Source organism: Anolis carolinensis, chromosome 6, assembly GCF_035594765.1.
Source record: "Anolis carolinensis isolate JA03-04 chromosome 6, rAnoCar3.1.pri, whole genome shotgun sequence".
In the NCBI taxonomy this organism is placed as follows: Eukaryota; Metazoa; Chordata; class Lepidosauria; order Squamata; family Dactyloidae; genus Anolis; species Anolis carolinensis.
In genome coordinates this window covers 51,084,255-51,105,708 of record NC_085846.1, presented here as the reverse complement: position 1 = coordinate 51,105,708, position 21,454 = coordinate 51,084,255, and the positions used below count along the sequence as shown (strand labels likewise).

At 43.7% G+C, this 21,454-nt stretch overlaps 1 protein-coding gene across 2 annotated transcripts in view; it reads left to right on the top strand.

Annotated features, from left to right (window-relative positions):
• The window catches only part of cntnap2 (contactin associated protein 2), a 924,912-nt gene that overhangs the window by 597,901 nt on the left and 305,557 nt on the right, over positions 1 to 21,454 (top strand). For both annotated transcript variants that reach the window (XM_008112904.3, XM_008112906.3), the window contains one exon: positions 7,709 to 7,852. In XM_008112904.3, coding sequence (XP_008111111.1) covers positions 7,709 to 7,852 — 144 coding nt within the window. The remainder of the gene's footprint in view (positions 1 to 7,708; positions 7,853 to 21,454) is intronic.

Genomic DNA, 21,454 nt, shown 5'->3' with positions numbered 1-21,454 from the left:
TACAGAGGAAAAGAGCCGTAGGAGGCAGCTGGGCTTGTGTTTGTATTGTGGGAATGCTGGGCATTTTGCCAAAAATTGTAATGTGAAACCTTCCCAGCTTTCGGGAAAAGGCCAGCCCTAGTGCGACGTGAGTCCAACGCACTAGGGCTCCTCAAGCAGTCAACTGAGGGGAGAAAGCATGTTTTCATACCCATTACATTATCTGTTGGGGGAAGGGAACTTGTTTCTACCTTGGCACTACTGGACTCAGGGGCTACGGTCTCTTATGTAGATATTGAGTTTGCTAAGAAGCATGGCATTCCTAGAGTGCGCAAGGCATGCGACGTGTGGGTGGAAGGAGCAGATGGGAGACTGCTGGAGACTGGGGTGGTTAACCATGAAACCTCAGCAGTAACGTGGGAGGTGCAGGGAGTAACGGGAACGTTTGTGTGGGATATTACGAGCTTGCCTAGATATGATGTGATCCTGGGGATGGATTGGCTAGCTGTAGTAAACCCACAAGTAGATTGGGCAACACGTAAAGTGATCTTAAAGAGGCAGGATTGTTGCACTCTAAATGTTACTCATTCTGATATGGAGGGAGTGCCTGCTGAGTATGGGGAGTTCTCTGATGTATTTTGTAAAAGAGAAGCGGACAAATTACCACCGCACAGGCCATATGATTGCGCCATCAAGTTGGCAGAAGGTGCGAAACTGCCAGCAGGGAGGCTGTATGCCTTGACTGTACCGGAAAGGCAAGCTTTGCGGGAGTTTCTAGATGAAAATTTAGCCAAGGGGTTTATTCGCCCATCTAGTTCTCCAACTGCGGCACCAGTATTCTTTGTAGCCAAAAAGACTGGGGAACTTAGGCTGGTCTGTGACTATCGGATCCTAAACAAATACACCATTCGGGATAGGTACCCGCTGCCTTTAATCTCGGAACTGTTATCAAGGGTGCAAGGGGCTAAGGTCTTTACCAAGCTTGACCTGCGGGGGGCCTATAACTTAATCCGTATACGGGAAGGGGATGAATGGAAGACGGCATTTAACACGTGTTTCGGATGCCACGAGTTCCGAGTCATGCCTTTTGGGCTTTGTAATGCTCCTGCGGTATTCCAGAGGTTCATGAACGATGTGTTCAGGGACCTAATTGACCAATTCTTAGTGATTTATTTGGATGATATCTTGATTTTTTCTAAGGACGAGAAAGAACATCGTCAACATGTCAAGCAGGTTCTGCACCGACTGCGGGCTAATGGGCTTTTCGCCAAGGCTTCCAAGTGCGTCTTTCATGTGCCTGAAGTGGAGTTCTTAGGTCATGTAGTGTCAGGTAGGGAACTTAAAATGGACCCACATAAGGTTGACGCCGTCAACTCATGGCAGGAGCTGAAGACTAAGAAGGATGTACAAAGGTTCTTAGGTTTCGCTAATTACTACCGGGAGTTTATTCCGAATTTTGCAAAGCTCACGGTACCTTTGACGCAGCTTCTGCGCAAGAAACAGCCATTTGTGTGGGGGCGGGAAGCTCACGAGGCGTTTCTACAACTTAAGTCTAGTTTTCAATCGGACAACATACTAACCCATCCTGATGTTGACAAACCGTTCGTGGTAGAAGCGGACGCTTCTAGCTACGCGTTGGGGGCTGTATTGTCTCAGAAGGATTCCTCAGGGACCTTGCGTCCCTGTGGATTTTACTCGCGGCAACTAACACCCTTCGAGCAGAACTATACCATATGGGAGAAGGAGTTGTTGGCGATTAAGGTGGCGTTTGAGGTGTGGCGGCACTGGCTTGAAGGGGCACGGCACCAGATCGTGGTCAGATCTGATCACAAGAACTTAGAGCACTTGCAAACAGCAAAGAAGTTAAACCAGCGTCAAATCCGCTGGGCTTTGTTTTTCTCCAGGTTTAACTTCAAGGTGCAGTTCGTGGAGGGGAAGGCAAACTTGCGGGCCGATGCTTTATCCCGCAAGCCGGAATTTAAGACCAATGAGCAGGTAGTATGTCAGACCATCTTGCCTACTGCCTCTCTGTGTGTTGTAGATAATGAGCTTGGGTTACATGACCAGATCCTTGAGGCTCAGAAGGATGATGTGTGGACTCAGGAGCAACTGATGCTGCTCTCTGCAGGTAACCGTACCATACTGCCGCATCTACAAGATCAAGACGGAGTATTGGTACGCAGGGGGCAGGTCTACGTACCAGTGGGGACCCTCAGGTTGGAGGTGATTAGAGCCCACCATGACGAACCCATGGCTGGGCACTTTGGCAGGTTCAAGACCGTACAGCTTATCACCAGGAGCTACTGGTGGCCAAAGATGCGGCAAGACATTCTGCGCTTTTGTGACAGCTGCGCCGTTTGTCAGCAGAGTAAGACGCCTGTTGGGCGCCCTAGAGGGTTGTTATCGTCTTTACCTGTTCCGGAGAGGCCATGGCAAATCATTTCCATGGATTTTATTTCAGATTTGCCTAAGTCTGGGGGTTATACTTGTATTTGGGTGGTGGTGGATTTATTTAGTAAACTGGCTCATTTTATTCCTTGTTCAACCATTCCGGCGGCCCCTACGTTGGCCTTACTATTTACAAAGCACATCTATCGTTTGCACGGAGCACCCGAGGTGATTATTTCAGATAGGGCTCCGCAATTTGTGTCACGCTTTTGGAAACACTTCCATGAGTGTTTGGGGACTAAGTTAAACGTGTCTTCAGCTTTCCATCCGCAAACGGATGGACAGTCGGAACGGGTTAATGGGCTCTTAGAGCAGTATCTGCGTTGTTTTTGTTTAGATCAACCCACGGCTTGGGTGAAGTGGTTACCGGTGGCGGAATTTGCTTACAACAATGCGGTGCACACGTCTAGTCAGCATACGCCATTTGAGCTAACTTATGGTTTTCACCCACGGGGAGGTGTGGCGCCGTCAACCAATGTGGTCTCTTCGGACCCTGTGTACCGCTCTTCGGAAATGGCTGCATTGCATGATGTTGCCCGTCGCTTACTGTTGGAAGCTAAGGCAACGCAGAAGACTCAGGCTGACCGCCACAGGCAGGCAGGGGAGGAGTTGGAAGAAGGGGATTTGGTGTGGTTATCTTCCAAACATATTAAACAGGCTGGGGGAAAGTTTGCGCCTCGGTATTTGGGTCCCTTTCCTATCGTTAAAAAGATTTCTTCTGTTGCGTTTCGTTTGCGTTTACCGTCTAGTTTAAAGGTCCATCCAGTCTTTCATCGTTCGCTGTTGAAACTTGATACCTCTAGTCGTCGTGGTGCTATAGCGGAGGGTATCACTGCCACTTCTCCGCCATCGGGGGAGGAGGCCTTTGTGAGAGGGGATAGTGTTATGATTGAGCCTCATGGCTCTGTTACTGACAGACGTGGGCGTAAGACTCCTCGAGAGTCAGATACTCTCGAGGAGCGAGAGAGAAAGAGACTGCGAGACATATTTGCAGCACCATCTGACGAAGAATCTTTCGAAGGGTTTACGGAGAGAATGGAGGAGGGGCTGGTTAGCTCAGAGGAGGATGAGATGGATTGGACTCGGGTAAGGGAGGAATTGGGTGCCACTGGCCATGATGGGGCAGAAGATGAATGGGGACCTTCAGGATTAGACCCATGGCTTAGCTGGAGGGATGGGACGGGATCCACAGCTGGAGATGCTGCTGGGCGTAGTCAGAGGTGTTCCAGCTCTGACGAGGAAAGTGATGAGGAAACGCCCGGGTTAAGGAGGACAGCTGACAGTGATGAGGATTTGTAACTGGCATAAAATGGGGCTTGGGAGCAATTGCAAATTGCGTTGGGCAAGGTAATCTGGGCAAACGCTTGGGATCCGTGTGTGTGTGGGACGCTTCCCTGAAGACTTGTGTGCTTTCCTGTGCTGAGACGTAAGTGGTTTTGGAATTCAGGGTCAGACGGCGGGAGGAATTGTGTGGGCATTTGTTTGTGCAAATCTGTGCTTACTCTTATTAGCTTGACCTTCCGTCGTCTTCTTGACGGACGCCATCTCCTGCTTTGAGAACTCGGACTGAACTGACCACGGCTTGTCTTCCCCCCTTCTTGGACTTGGAAAAAACTACAACGTCTGCTTCTGGCTTTGATCTACGGAACGGAACTGGTCTACTCAACTGCTACAATCCTTGGCTGTTCTACTCGTGTTGGAGATCCTGTTTGCTGTGTGTGTGGGGGAGCGACGTAAATTACTCTAAGCACAGTGTTGGCAGCAGAGAGGAATCTGCTGCCAATTAGTTGCATTCTTGTATCTTTTGTTCCTTGGCTTTCGTTTTGTTTATACCCAGGCTGAAGCAAGCAGTTGTTTTTATCCGGATTAAACTCCGGTTTAATCCGGTTTATCTTTTGAACATTTAATTTTGCCCCTTTTTGCTCCTAAAGGCAAAAACTGCCTGGCCCTTGTGTTTTACGGGCATTTTTGAGTTCTGTAATCTAATAAACTCTGTTACTTTGAATCTTGTGGCGTTCTGTCCTTGACAATAGCGCATAAGAATTTGGCCCATACTGCCTTAAGAGTAGAAAGTTTCTAAAATGCAAAGCCGAGAATTGTACATAAGTGGATAGATATTACTTTGCCTTGGAACACTTTTATCACTGAAAGTACATGTGAATCTCTTTTGGCGAAGAAGGATGACACCAACAGTTATTTGGTCATTTCCCAATGGCATTGTGCAGATTGTGCTCAGCATGCCCCAGATGACTGAAATATAAGTCCCAAATATTTATATAACCTGACCTATTTTATGTTATACTCATTAATCTGCTGCCTATGAATGAATGCACCTTGTAGAACAACACAAATTTTGGTCTTGTAGTGATTTATTGTAAGATGCTCCTCAGTATAGTGAGTTGGAAAAAAACCTGAAAGCCAACATCTAAAAATGTTAAGATTACTTTATCATCCATATACAGTAAGACATGTATTTATCAATTTGCTATTTGGAGGATGGCTCAGGGGGGAGATCTGCCTGTTTCATTCCACTCCAAACTGAAACCAGGGATGACATATATCTCTGGGGATTACATCTTACTCCAAGGAGCTGTGGTCATGTAATGTGCAGATGAAAACAAAGACCTATGGGAGATGTTTCCAATTTGATCCAAACTCACCCTTGGAGAATACAATAAAATTTTGACTTACAGTAAATAAAGGCAGTATAGAGTGCCATATATGACCATGAGCGGTATTTCTTTGCCAAAAGGCATAAAATCAGACACTAATCACTGGTGGAGCAGCCAGAATTAAAGTCTGTTTTCTCTTATGCTAAAACGTTTGAGACAATCCCAGAACTTCCAATGCATATCATAAAATTGGAACATTGCACAGTAGATTAGTGTGGAATCTATGCCAGGATGACATGCTTTGAAATGCTATCCCCAAGGAGTTATTAGCACCTACTGTCATTTTGGCACAAGATTAAGATCAAATTGTTGACCTGGTAATTTATGAGTAATTAGATGCTATAGCAGGGCTGAGCAACTTTGGAAGGCTTGGTGATGGGTGTGGCATTAGCTTTTCCTGAGACCTTAAAAGGCCGCATCACATTTGCTCTAGCAAAAACTAATAATTCCTTTGCTCCCACATTCCTCTAGGACACTGCTGAATAAATGGGGGGCCCTTTGGCTCAATGTTGGGATCACAAAAATTTGATAACAGTAAAATGTTTCTGAACGTCACCTAGACATTTAGACAAATCTGTAGGCAATAAGGTGCCATGTTTACAGTGGACTCTTCAGCTTCAATTGCTTCAGCTGTATTTCATAAAAAGGAAAATCAGCTTGTTTAGCAAACTTTGCAAACACTGATTTATTATCAGTAAATGTTTGGGTCCATGAGGGTCACAAAAATTATAGGGAGGTCACATGTGGCTTGTGGACTGCACTTTGTCCACTCCTGTGCTATAGCAACAATAGTTTAACATTGTTACTACCCAGCATTGTTACTACCATTAGACAGAGGGAGATAACTATTTCAGGTAGAAGTTAGGGGTCAAAACTGAGCTGTTAGAACAGAAGATAGAGCTATCAGTACTACAAGTACTATAAGTTCTGCCTTCAGACATGTTTTTTACCAAGTGTCGTGGTACATACTATTAAATTGCCAGTGTTGCAAATTTATTGTTCTAGTGATCTTCATCATATGCAACTAGATGAAGGGTGAGATTTTGTCCTTCTGTTTACTTAGAAAAAGGTTGTGAGTCATACTATCTATCTGGCTGTGACATTTTATATAAAAGTAGGATATAAATAAAAATACAATTAACATATAAATATAAATAAAAAATAACACTGATGGCTGCGCATAGAGAATTAATAAGTATTAGTTCATAGAGACAGTAGAGTCTCACTTATCGAACATTCTGGATTATCCAACGCATTTTTGTAGTAAATGTTTTCAATACATCGTGATATTTTGGTGCTAAATTCGTAAATACAGTAATTAGTACATAGCATTACTGCGTATTGAACTACTTTTTCTGTCAAATTTGTTTTTAAACATGATGTTTTGGTGCTTAATTTGTAAAATAATAACCTAATTTGATGTGTAATAGGCTTTTCCTTAATCCCTCCTTATTATCCAACATATTCGCTTATCCAATGTTCTGCCGGCCCGTTTATGTTGGATAAGTGAGACTCTACTGTATTTGCATTGAATGGTTGTCAGAAAATTGAAATAATGTAAAGTTTATTAAACACCCAAAACATGTCTTTAAGTAATGATCATTGTTCAGCATCATTTAATTCATTGCTTCTGCAGGCAATTGCAGAGATTTTTGTTTATTTTTTAGTAATGTTCGATTATTTTTAAGAAAGAGTAACTATTCATATTAGTAATTAACATGACGAATTACAATCATCATTTTGATTTCTGCTAACATAACATTGATGAAGTAATTTAATGCTAAGATTCTGAGACTTGTATAAATAATCTATAATCTATCAGGGAGATCAGGCAGGCCCCTACCCTTCTCTCCTTTCAGAAGAGCCTAAAAACATGGCTCTTCCAGCAGGCCTTTGACAACTGATCTAGTAAGATTGACCAGTCGCCTTCTACTAATAGTCCCGTTTGTACGCCTCTCCTAGCACTTTTGATGGCTATGACACTTTGGATAACCACTCCCCCCTGATGATATCGACATAACTAGCACTTTAGCCCAGTTTTCTACAGATCTTATCCATGATTTTATCATGATGTATTGTATGTGTTTTTATAACTGTATTGTTGTTTGATTTTTTTTTTTACTGCTTGTTTTTATATTGTCGTGACCGGACTTGGCCCCATGTAAGCCGCCCCGAGCTAAAGACCTTGTAAAACTACAATTTCCAGGATTCCATATCATTGAGCCATGGCAGTTAAATTGGTTTTAAATTGCATTAATTAATTATATAGTGCATCATTTCCGTGAAACCCTGCAACTTTTTGTTTGCAGGGCTCTTTCTACATTAAAAACATTTCTGTCCATTGAAATAAACAGGAGGCAAACACTTGAAGACCATCCATGTGAGCCCTTGCATTTGAACAACAAAGTACATTTTCAAATGCTTGTCATTTATCCTGTTTTATTTTTGCTAAGTGAAGAAAAATAGATAACAGAAATAACATATAAGGAAAATATGAATAAATCATTTAAAAGTTATGTGTGTCTCTGTTTGAAAGAAACTAATAAAATATGGGAGAAGAGGAAGCATTGTAACTCGCCTTCTTATAAAGTATTTTCTTTTCTTTTTAGATAACATTTGGGGGCATGCCTTCTTCTGGGAAGCCAAGTTCAAACAGCAGAAAAAATTTCAAAGGCTGCATGGAGAGCATAATCTACAATACTAATAATATCACAGATATGGCCAGGAGGAAGAAACTGGAGTTTTCTAGTGCAGTGAGTATATTACCTTGTTATCATTTCAAATTAAACTCAACAGTGTATATGTTTTGCATATGTAAAATCATAGTGTTGGAAGAGACCACAATGACAGTGTCCTGCCATTCAGGAATACATTATCAAAGCACCCCCAACAGATGGTCATCCAGCCTCTGCATAAAAACCTCCAGAGAAGGAGACTCCACCACACTCCAAGGCAGTGAGTTCCACTGTCAATCAGATCTTACCACCAGGAAGCTTTCCCTAATGTTTAGGTGGGATCTCTTTTCCTGTCGTCTGAATCCATTGCTCCTCAATATGACATCTTTTCAAATATTTAAACATAGCAATCATGTAATATTCTCTTCTCTAAGCTATACATACCAGCTCCCCAAACCACATCTCACAGTTTTGATTATGTATTCCTGAATGGCAGGACTAGATGTCTCTTGTGGTTTCTTCCAATTCTATGATTCTATTATTGTGAGTATCTTTCTTGAATGAACACAATATTCAGGTTAGGTCTGACCAAAACAGAATAGAGCAGGACTATTACTTCTTTTAATCCAGATTCCATTAATGCAGACTAGAACCACACTGGATTTTTAAACTACCACATCATGTTGACTCACGTTCAGCTTATGGTCTGTTACAAGTCGACCCATATTCTACATAGGGATATAATGCACTTCTAACAGCCTGATAACCTTTGATTCAGCTGGTTGGTTCAGCTTCAGAACAGGAAAAGGTGTTAGAAAATAGGTTTCTCCAGTCCTTGCAAAAGGGGGAGGTTTCAATATCTGTCTTAGACCATCTCCCGAGAAACAACTCCTGGCCCTTCTACACAGGCCCTAAAATGTGGAAGAAGCAAAGATAAAATTGGGGGGAGGGGGGTACATAACATTTGCTGAAAATGCGCACTGGATTGCATTAATGGCTGAAAGCACGTGTTAAAAAACTCTGCTTAAAATCTGATTTTGGCCAAAAAAAATGTGCATATTAGCATCACTGTATGTCCACGCAGTCAAGAAAAACACATGATTTCTTTGCTATGTGCTGGAGTGGACTGCTCCAGAGCATGTGCACATTTTAAAATCCTGAAACAGGTGATGAGGGCTGTAAACAAATGGAGCCACGGACACACAGGTGGCCAAATGGAAGCATAATTGGAAAACAATTCTCTGCAAGCATTCCTTTGTTCTAATGTTTATGAAATTAATCAGTGCTTAAATTTACACAATGGGCACCAGCATGGCAGGCAAGTGACCCCAAAGGGAAGCGGAGTTCAGGAAGGAAAAGGTAAGGACAGCAGGAGGCTGAGGAGAGATAATGACAAGAAATCTGCTTGTGTGCACATTAAGATATTCGCATTAGCACTTATGAGATCCTGAGCGTCTCAGAGAGTCAATTAAAAATGTAAAAGTAAACGTCTGGCAGATGTTCTGTGCATCCATCTTGCGGATTTCTATAATCCGCTACAACTGAAACTGTCAGGACTCTGGGCTCTGTCAGGCTCTGTGTCTGAACTCTCCTTAAAGTCCAGTGATTTTTCAATCCACTTCTTTGTCCTGGATCAGCTGTCTTTGTAGACTAATCACTTGTTTCAGCTAAAGCTACTTCAATATTCCTCTGAAGGACTCCATTGAAGTCTCCTGCTACTATCAAATTATCGAAATGTTGGGACATTATCTTTTCTTTTAGATCATTTACAAAGGTTGTTTTAGGGCCATTAGGGGCATATATGTTACAGAATAATATGGTCTGGTTGTTACATTTTTTTATTGATTTTGATCAGTCTACCCTCTTGGTCTTTGAAAGCCAGATTTGATTTTAATTTCGGATTAATATAGATGACCACTCTTTTCTTTTTCTCATTGGCCTAGGAATAGTATTCCTTCCCTATTTTTCTGAATTAAATTTGAGGTGTGTTTCTGACTAATATGGGTCTCTTGGAGCACCACTATGTTGTACTTCCCTTTTTTTATTTGATTGAATAGTTTCTTTCTTTTATTTGATGAGTTAAATCCGTTCACATTATTAATCCAACACTTCAATTGCATTTGTAAATTTTTATTTAAGAGCTATCATTTATTAAGTCCAAGTCCAGTTGGGGGATATCCAAAGTAGTCAGAATTGGTGAGAGGAATCTAGCTCGTTTGGTCTCTCTTTGGTTTTCTTCATCCGGTGTTTTATTTCTTTCCAGATCTCTCTTCAGCCTTTTATAAAAGTCTTTAGCCTTTTCTTCTGAAGTGATCCATACTCTTTCTTCTTTGTATGTAATCATTAGGCATGTGCAATCCATGAAAAAAATGGTTCAATACTCGCTTCAAAAGTAGGGGCGCTGGCCCTTCATTTCTAAAGTCATTTCCAAATTTTGAAGCAAAAAATTCAAAACTTTCCAAAACTTCCAAAGCTTTGTATGTACTTCGTTAATGGAGGATGCGCGTGCAAATGAAAGAAAACATTATCATCAATGGGGAAAATTGAGGGGCCTCTCTCCCCCACATTTTTGAGTTATCCTAATGAAATCTTCTACAGTGGTAGAACACATTGACTATTATTAGCTCACCAAATTTCATAAGATTTGACTTATCCTCAGATTTACAGTGAATTTTCAAAGTTTTTATAAAAAAACATTTTTAAATAATAACAAAAATCTGTTCCTGGTTTGAAACTGTTATTTCCTGTTTCATTGGGTTGTCTTTACTTTGAAAGAAGTTGTTCTACTTCAGAAACTTTGTTTTTGTGGCTGAAACTTTGTTAAATTGGTGGACAGAGACTCAACTAACCATAATGTGCTATTTTTTATAGGACGATGTCCCTTGTGCAGAGACAAAGTTTTGGCAGTGTTACATGTTTTGCCATGTTTCTATGACCAAACCAATTAGGAAATGACATTTATCAACCAGGAACATAAAACATAGTACATCATCAAATCACTCCTGACAATGGCCATCAGCCTCTGAATAAGAAAATCTGTTCCTGGTTTGAAACTGTTTCATTGGGTTTTCTGGGGCTGAGAGTGTGTGACTTGCCCAAGATCACCCAGTGGGTTTCCATGGCTGAGTGGGGAATGAAACCACAATTGTAGTCCAACTCTCAAACCTATCTCCCTCTCCCCCAAAGGGAGGGGGAGTGCAACTATTTATGTTCCATAAATTCAGATAATTCTACCCAAAATCATATACTCCTTCCTGTTCCATCCTTTGCTTTGACAACTCATTCATGCCACCATTCTTTAGCTCTGGCTGGCTATCCCCGAGCTATTCTAAAAATAGTTGAGCAGCATGTCATAGTTTGCTAGACCATCTCTAGGCCCAATGACATTATGACATGAAGCTAGTTGCAAACTGTCTTTTAAAATGTGAAGAATCTGAGCAAGGGATTCCATTCATCAGAGTTTTGATGGTCCTATTAATACCTACATAACACATAAAATTACTGTTAAACAGCTGTACCATAGTCCAAAACAGTCCAACGTAATCCACAGCAGTCAGCCAAAATAAGGGTGAGACACAAGAGTCGTCCAAAGTCCTTTCCAAAATATTCAAACCAAGTAATCTCACCAACACCGAGGCTGCAAGCCAAAACATAATCCACACATCAAAGTCAAGATTCACCAGCAGATATTCAGGCTGTAACAATTTCACTGACATTGTTTCCAGCACAGCCTCCAGCTACTTATGCCGCTTTGTCAAGTGATTCCTCTTGTTGGCCCTCCTCTCAACCAACCAACTGGATCTCTTCAGTTGAATGGAATCAGTTCTTAATTACAGCCTAGCTGGAATAGTTAGTTCCTGGTTTGCTTCATGATCCTGCCCTGACTCTATGTCTTCTTGGGACTACTGCTCCCGCTCTGCAGTGTCAAACTGCTCATCTATGACCCCTTCCACACTGCCATATAATCCAGTTCAAAGCATATAATCTGGATTTTATACAGTGTAGAAAGGGTGAAGAAACCTTTCCCCTTCCCCTTAGTCTTCAACACAAGCTATGACAAGCTGATTGTTTTTTTTATTAAGAGTTATACATGCTATGTAAGCAAAACATTAGTGCTTCAGCAAGAGGATGTTGAAAATGGGGAGAACCCGAGTGTTTACTATAAAGGGCATTAAAATTGCCATCTCTTTTGTTTCAAGCTGAGCTACTTCCATTGCTTTACCTCAAGGAAAAGATAAATCTTTTTTTATAATTGAATCAGTATAGATTTTCATTTTTCTTCTTTTTGCACTCGTTGTTATTGCCTTATGGAATTGGTTTAGCATAAGGCAGTTACAGTAGGAACATAAATTTAAATATTGGAAAGGAAAGGAAATGCTCTAAAACTATTTTCAAAATAAATTCTGAACGAACACAGTGTTAGTGTCGAACAACCCTTGTTGAGCATGTAAGAAAACTAAGGCCCCTTCCACACTGCTTCTATATCCAAGGATCTGATCCCAGATTATTTCTTTATCCCAGATTATCTGGCAGTGGAGACTCATATAATCCAGTTTAAAGTGGATAATCTGGAATCAGATCCTGGGATATAGGGCAGTGTAGAAGGGGCCTTAGAGAACATTCATGAGATATGTTTTGCTTGCTTCCTAAACCTTTTATAGACCCAGCCTAATTCAAACCATCTCACCTGTCTCCAGAGTGCTTTTATCTGCCAGCATTTATGAGCATAGACATCCTGTGGTTTAAGCAAGAATGGGGACCTCTCCAACATTTGGGGACATTGCAGCTCTGCTCAGACCCATAAACCACCTCTGAAAGGTTGGTGGTTTGAATCCAGGGAATGGAGTGAGCTCCCTCTGTTAGCCCTAGCTTCTAGCAGTTCGACAAGATGCGAATGTGAATAGATCAATAGGCACTGCTCAGGTGGGAAGGTAACGGCGCTCCATGCAGTAATGCTAGCCACATGACCTTGGAGATGTCTACAGACAATGCCAGCTCTTTGGTTTAGAAATGGAGATGAGTACCAATCCCCAGAGTTGGACACGACTGGACTTAATATCAGGGAAAAACCTTTACCTTTACTTTTTACATTAAAAAAAATCAGAGTATGCAATAAATCCTTTATTTGTCTCAAGACTTGTGTTTGATATACCTGTTTTAACATTTTATCTTGTAAGATTGTCCTTTTCGATTGTTTTACCGATATTGCTGATTTATTGTTGTAAATTTGTGTTTCTGTTTTGATTTTATATTGTGATGTTGGGCAAGGCCCCATGTGAGCCCCCCCGAGTCCCTTCGGGGAGATGGGGCGGGGTACAAGAATAAACTATTAATAATAATAATAATAATAATAATAATAATAATAATAATAATAATAATATTATTATTATTATTATTAAGTATTGTATGCTGAAACCATATTCGCAGTTGCTCCAATTAAACATACCTCTACATTTTAAGTCCCCTTTTCCCTTACATTTGTCTTATTTTTGCTCAGACCGAGTCTGATCAAAACGTCAATAAATTCTGCCACAAAGGTAGGGCAATAAAAGTAGCAAAACAAAGGGTGCACTGATGCTGTAGGATTAATAAAGTTTGACACCACTTAATTTACCACAGCTCAATGATGTCAGGATCTGTGCAGTCTGTTTTATTCCAAACAGTGTTTCACTTTTTTGCAGATAGTACTTTATTGGTTAACAGAACAAACAACATATAGCATTTGGTGTCAAGATTGAGCTATTAAGGTACTTCATACAAGTGTCATTAAAAAAAGAGCATCCAGCTGATCATAACTATAAAAGTCCCAAATATTTTGAGACCTTGATACTTTATGAAATGTCTCTCCTCATATATACCCTACCTAGGAACTGAGGTCTTCTGAAGAGGGACCTCCTATATGTACCATCTAGTGGGATCAATACTTTGTGTGAGAATGAGGGCCCCATCTATAAGCTTGTTCTGTGGCAATGAAGGTGGCAGAAAAGGCACCAACATTGTATCTGCAAAGAACTGCCTGAAATAGCTATTTTGAGTAGTCAGGGGACTCTTAAACCCTGCTCAACCAGGAATCCCTGACCGATCGGCAGCTCATTGAGAGGAGTTCACAAGGTTCTTTGCAGATAAAGTTGCTCAGATCCGTTCTGATTTAGACATCAGTGTTGATGCAATCTCCATGAAGGTGGCTGAGGCATCTGCTTATTTATTGGATTCCTTTCAATTTGTGCAGCCTGAGGGTGTGGACAAAACCTTGGGAGAAATGAAGGCGACCACTTACTCTCTAGACCTTGCCCATCCTGACTCATAAAATTGGCCAGGGGAGGACTGGCAGGGTGGGTGAAGGTGTGGTGAATGCCTCCTTGACTCAAGGCCTAATGCCAAGTATTTTTAAGGAGGCAGTAGTAAGACCTCTTCTGAAGAAACCGGCACTGGATCCCACCCAACAACTATAGCCCAGTGTCAAACCTCCTCTTTATAGGCAAGGTTCTGGAGAATGTGGTGGCCTCACAACTCCAAAGATTCTTGGATGACACATTTTCTGGATCCATCTCAGTCTGGTTTCAGGCCTGGCTATGGGACAGAGATGGTATTGGTTGCCTTGGTGGATGATCTACAAAGAGAGCTAGACAGGAGGAGTGTACCCCTGCTAGTTCTCTTGGACATCTCAGCTGCTTTCGATACTATCGACCATGGTATCCTTCTGGGCCATCTCTCCAGGATGGGGCTTGGGGGCAATGTTCTGCAGTGGCTCCGGTTATTACTGGAGGTTCAGACCCAGAAGGTGGGACTGGGGGACTCCTGTTTGACTTCCTGGCTGGTGGCCTGTGGGGTTCCTCAGGGTTCAATTCTGTCCCCCCTGCTGTTCAACATTTACATGAAACCGTTGGGAGAGATCATCCAGAATTTTGGAGTTTGATGTCAAATTTATGCAGACTACACCCAACTCTATTACTCTTTTCCACCTACTACCAAGGATGTCACCCTGCCCCTAAACCAGTGCCTGTCATCGGTGATGGGCTGGATGAGGGCTAATAAGTTGAAACTAAATCCAAACAAGACAGAGGTACTCCTGGTCAGTTGGAAGGCAGATCAGGTTACAATCTGTGTTGGATGGGGTTGCACTCCCCCTGAAGACACAGGTGTGCAATCTAGAGGTACTCCTGGACTCATTGCTGACCCTGGAACCCTAGGTGTCAGCAGTGGCCAGGAGCACCTTTTCACAATTAAAACTTGTGCAACAGCTGCGCTCATACCTTGAGATACCAGATATGGCCATGTTAGTCCATGCCTTAGTCACATCCTGTTTGGACTACTGCAATGCTCTCTACGTGGGGCTGCCTTTGAAAATAGTTCAGAAGCTTCAACTGGTTCACAGTTCAGCGGCCAGGCTGCTGACAGGAGCTCCATACAGGGAGAGAGCCACTCCCATGTTGCGGCACCTCCTCTGGCTGCTGGTCTGCTTCCAGACTAAATACAAAGTGCTGGTCATTACCTTTAAAGCCCTAAATGTCTTGGGTTATTGTACTTGACCAAACACATCTCCTCTTACAAACCAGCCTGGGCACTGCGGTCAGCAGAGGAGGCCCTGCTCTCGGTCCCACCCCCATCTCAAATACGGCTGGTGGGAACAAGAGAGAGGGCCTTATCCATGGTTGCCCCCCACCTATGGTACTCCCTCTCTAATGAAATAAATCTGTCCCCCTCCTCTCCTTCAAAGAATAACTGGACCTACTTATGCTCACTAGCATATGGAGAGGAGGAGGATTAGATAATGAGAGGTCACCATTGGGCCCCTTGCTGAGAATTATATCATATTTGGTCATTTCTAGTCCACACCAGCCCAGTGATCATTGTTTGACTACATAACCAACTCACGTGGCTGTTGTAACATAATGTGGAAGTTTGTTTAGATTTTATGTTATTATATAATTTGGTTTGACTACGTGTCATTTAATGTATTGATGTTAGGTTTAATTTACTGATGTTAGGCTTTAATTTGATGTTAGGTTTTAACGTTATTTTCATATGCAGGGTGTCAAGGACAGAACGCCACAAGATTCAAAGTAACAGAGTTTATTAGATTACAGAACTCAAAAATGCCCGTAAAACACAAGGGCCAGGCAGTTTTTGCCTTTAGGAGCAAAAAGGGGCAAAATTAAATGTTCAAAAGATAAACCGGATTAAACCGGAGTTTAATCCGGATAAAAACAAACTGCTTGCTTCAGCCTGGGTATAAACAAAACGAAAGCCAAGGAACAAAAGATACAAGAATGCAACTAATTGGCAGCAGATTCCTCTCTGCTGCCAACACTGTGCTTAGAGTAATTTACGTCGCTCCCCCACACACACAGCAAACAGGATCTCCAACACGAGTAGAACAGCCAAGGATTGTAGCAGTTGAGTAGACCAGTTCCGTTCCGTAGATCAAAGCCAGAAGCAGACGTTGTAGTTTTTCCAAGTCCAAGAAGGGGGGAAGACAAGCCGTGGTCAGTTCAGTCCGAGTTCTCAAAGCAGGAGATGGCGTCCGTCAAGAAGACGACGGAAGGTCAAGCTAATAAGAGTAAGCACAGATTTGCACAAACAAATGCCCACACAATTCCTCCCGCCGTCTGACCCTGAATTCCAAAACCACTTACGTCTCAGCACAGGAAAGCACACAAGTCTTCAGGGAAGCGTCCCACACACACACGGATCCCAAGCGTTTGCCCAGATTACCTTGCCCAACGCAATTTGCAATTGCTCCCAAGCCCCATTTTATGCCAGTTACAAATCCTCATCACTGTCAGCTGTCCTCCTTAACCCGGGCGTTTCCTCATCACTTTCCTCGTCAGAGCTGGAACACCTCTGACTACGCCCAGCAGCATCTCCAGCTGTGGATCCCGTCCCATCCCTCCAGCTAAGCCATGGGTCTAATCCTGAAGGTCCCCATTCATCTTCTGCCCCATCATGGCCAGTGGCACCCAATTCCTCCCTTACCCGAGTCCAATCCATCTCATCCTCCTCTGAGCTAACCAGCCCCTCCTCCATTCTCTCCGTAAACCCTTCGAAAGATTCTTCGTCAGATGGTGCTGCAAATATGTCTCGCAGTCTTTTTCTCTCTCGCTCCTCGAGAGTATCTGACTCTCGAGGAGTCTTACGCCCACGTCTGTCAGTAACAGAGCCATGAGGCTCAATCATAACACTATCCCCTCTCACAAAGGCCTCCTCCCCCGATGGCGGAGAAGTGGCAGTGATACCCTCCGCTATAGCACCACGACGACTAGAGGTATCAAGTTTCAACAGCGAACGATGAAAGACTGGATGGACCTTTAAACTAGACGGTAAACGCAAACGAAACGCAACAGAAGAAATCTTTTTAACGATAGGAAAGGGACCCAAATACCGAGGCGCAAACTTTCCCCCAGCCTGTTTAATATGTTTGGAAGATAACCACACCAAATCCCCTTCTTCCAACTCCTCCCCTGCCTGCCTGTGGCGGTCAGCCTGAGTCTTCTGCGTTGCCTTAGCTTCCAACAGTAAGCGACGGGCAACATCATGCAATGCAGCCATTTCCGAAGAGCGGTACACAGGGTCCGAAGAGACCACATTGGTCGACGGCGCCACACCTCCCCGTGGGTGAAAACCATAAGTTAGCTCAAATGGCGTATGCTGACTAGACGTGTGCACCGCATTGTTGTAAGCAAATTCCGCCACCGGTAACCACTTTACCCAAGCCGTGGGTTGATCTAAACAAAAACAACGCAGATACTGCTCTAAGAGCCCATTAACCCGTTCCGACTGTCCATCCGTTTGCGGATGGAAAGCTGAAGACACGTTTAACTTAGTCCCCAAACACTCATGGAAGTGTTTCCAAAAGCGTGACACAAATTGCGGAGCCCTATCTGAAATAATCACCTCGGGTGCTCCGTGCAAACGATAGATGTGCTTTGTAAATAGTAAGGCCAACGTAGGGGCCGCCGGAATGGTTGAACAAGGAATAAAATGAGCCAGTTTACTAAATAAATCCACCACCACCCAAATACAAGTATAACCCCCAGACTTAGGCAAATCTGAAATAAAATCCATGGAAATGATTTGCCATGGCCTCTCCGGAACAGGTAAAGACGATAACAACCCTCTAGGGCGCCCAACAGGCGTCTTACTCTGCTGACAAACGGCGCAGCTGTCACAAAAGCGCAGAATGTCTTGCCGCATCTTTGGCCACCAGTAGCTCCTGGTGATAAGCTGTACGGTCTTGAACCTGCCAAAGTGCCCAGCCATGGGTTCGTCATGGTGGGCTCTAATCACCTCCAACCTGAGGGTCCCCACTGGTACGTAGACCTGCCCCCTGCGTACCAATACTCCGTCTTGATCTTGTAGATGCGGCAGTATGGTACGGTTACCTGCAGAGAGCAGCATCAGTTGCTCCTGAGTCCACACATCATCCTTCTGTGCCTCAAGGATCTGGTCATGTAACCCAAGCTCATTATCTACAACACACAGAGAGGCAGTAGGCAAGATGGTCTGACATACTACCTGCTCATTGGTCTTAAATTCCGGCTTGCGGGATAAAGCATCGGCCCGCAAGTTTGCCTTCCCCTCCACGAACTGCACCTTGAAGTTAAACCTGGAGAAAAACAAAGCCCAGCGGATTTGACGCTGGTTTAACTTCTTTGCTGTTTGCAAGTGCTCTAAGTTCTTGTGATCAGATCTGACCACGATCTGGTGCCGTGCCCCTTCAAGCCAGTGCCGCCACACCTCAAACGCCACCTTAATCGCCAACAACTCCTTCTCCCATATGGTATAGTTCTGCTCGAAGGGTGTTAGTTGCCGCGAGTAAAATCCACAGGGACGCAAGGTCCCTGAGGAATCCTTCTGAGACAATACAGCCCCCAACGCGTAGCTAGAAGCGTCCGCTTCTACCACGAACGGTTTGTCAACATCAGGATGGGTTAGTATGTTGTCCGATTGAAAACTAGACTTAAGTTGTAGAAACGCCTCGTGAGCTTCCCGCCCCCACACAAATGGCTGTTTCTTGCGCAGAAGCTGCGTCAAAGGTACCGTGAGCTTTGCAAAATTCGGAATAAACTCCCGGTAGTAGTTAGCGAAACCTAAGAACCTTTGTACATCCTTCTTAGTCTTCAGCTCCTGCCATGAGTTGACGGCGTCAACCTTATGTGGGTCCATTTTAAGTTCCCTACCTGACACTACATGACCTAGGAACTCCACTTCAGGCACATGAAAGACGCACTTGGAAGCCTTGGCGAAAAGCCCATTAGCCCGCAGTCGGTGCAGAACCTGCTTGACATGTTGACGATGTTCTTTCTCGTCCTTAGAAAAAATCAAGATATCATCCAAATAAATCACTAAGAATTGGTCAATTAGGTCCCTGAACACATCGTTCATGAACCTCTGGAATACCGCAGGAGCATTACAAAGCCCAAAAGGCATGACTCGGAACTCGTGGCATCCGAAACACGTGTTAAATGCCGTCTTCCATTCATCCCCTTCCCGTATACGGATTAAGTTATAGGCCCCCCGCAGGTCAAGCTTGGTAAAGACCTTAGCCCCTTGCACCCTTGATAACAGTTCCGAGATTAAAGGCAGCGGGTACCTATCCCGAATGGTGTATTTGTTTAGGATCCGATAGTCACAGACCAGCCTAAGTTCCCCAGTCTTTTTGGCTACAAAGAATACTGGTGCCGCAGTTGGAGAACTAGATGGGCGAATAAACCCCTTGGCTAAATTTTCATCTAGAAACTCCCGCAAAGCTTGCCTTTCCGGTACAGTCAAGGCATACAGCCTCCCTGCTGGCAGTTTCGCACCTTCTGCCAACTTGATGGCGCAATCATATGGCCTGTGCGGTGGTAATTTGTCCGCTTCTCTTTTACAAAATACGTCAGAGAACTCCCCATACTCAGCAGGCACTCCCTCCATATCAGAATGAGTAACATTTAGAGTGCAACAATCCTGCCTCTTTAAGATCACTTTACGTGTTGCCCAATCTACTTGTGGGTTTACTACAGCTAGCCAATCCATCCCCAGGATCACATCATATCTAGGCAAGCTCGTAATATCCCACACAAACGTTCCCGTTACTCCCTGCACCTCCCACGTTACTGCTGAGGTTTCATGGTTAACCACCCCAGTCTCCAGCAGTCTCCCATCTGCTCCTTCCACCCACACGTCGCATGCCTTGCGCACTCTAGGAATGCCATGCTTCTTAGCAAACTCAATATCTACATAAGAGACCGTAGCCCCTGAGTCCAGTAGTGCCAAAGTAGAAACAAGTTCCCTTCCCCCAACAGATAATGTAATGGGTATGAAAACATGCTTCCTCCCCTCAGTTGACTGCTTGAGGAGCCCTAGTGCGTTGGACTCACGTCGCACTAGGGCTGGCCTTTTCCCGAAAGCTGGGAAGGTTTCACATTTACAATTTTTGGCAAAATGCCCAGCATTCCCACAATACAAACACAAGCCCAGCTGCCTCCTACGGCTCTTTTCCTCTGTAGACAGCTTTTTAAAGACCCCAAGCTCCATGGGCTCTTCCCCCATCACCACAGGTGCCCTGGTTACATGCATGGGTGGCGCACACATTGCTTTTGAGTGTTTACGAGCCTCGAACCTTGCGTCTAAACGCAGCACCTTAGCTACTAAGGCGTCCCAGCTTTCAGCCGGCTCCAAGCGTGCTAATTCATCCTGGAGCATATCACTTAACCCGGCAGTAAATAAAAGCATGAATGCATTTTCCCCCCAATCCAGCTGGTGGCGATACAGGTTAAACTTATTTAAGTAATCCAAAACAGTCCCCTTTCCCTGTTTCAACCGATACAGAGCCCACCCAGCGTTCTCCGTGCGGAGAGGATCCCCAAAAGTATCAGTTAACAACTTTTTGAAATTATTCAAATTGTCCTTGACTGGGTCATTTCCCAAAATTAAATTAGTGGCCCATTGTCCTGCGGGACCGGTCAACAAACTCAAAATAAAGGCCACCTTGCTAGTGTCTGTAGGAAAAGCATGAACACTGAGCTGAGAAAAATAAAGCTCCACTTGTGCCAAAAAGGTTGGCAACTTGCACCTGGTTCCGTCAAAGCGTTCAGGAGTCAAAACATGTCCTTTCACAGCCTGAGCTGTTTGGCTAACGGTAAAAGCCGTTTGCAATTGGTCTACTTTGACCCTTAACTCATCCATCGTCTTCCTGACGGGTTTATTGCTGCAATAAACTTTTTTTATGGCGTTGGGCAATCTGTCAAGGACAGAACGCCACAAGATTCAAAGTAACAGAGTTTATTAGATTACAGAACTCAAAAATGCCCGTAAAACACAAGGGCCAGGCAGTTTTTGCCTTTAGGAGCAAAAAGGGGCAAAATTAAATGTTCAAAAGATAAACCGGATTAAACCGGAGTTTAATCCGGATAAAAACAAACTGCTTGCTTCAGCCTGGGTATAAACAAAACGAAAGCCAAGGAACAAAAGATACAAGAATGCAACTAATTGGCAGCAGATTCCTCTCTGCTGCCAACACTGTGCTTAGAGTAATTTACGTCGCTCCCCCACACACACAGCAAACAGGATCTCCAACACGAGTAGAACAGCCAAGGATTGTAGCAGTTGAGTAGACCAGTTCCGTTCCGTAGATCAAAGCCAGAAGCAGACGTTGTAGTTTTTCCAAGTCCAAGAAGGGGGGAAGACAAGCCGTGG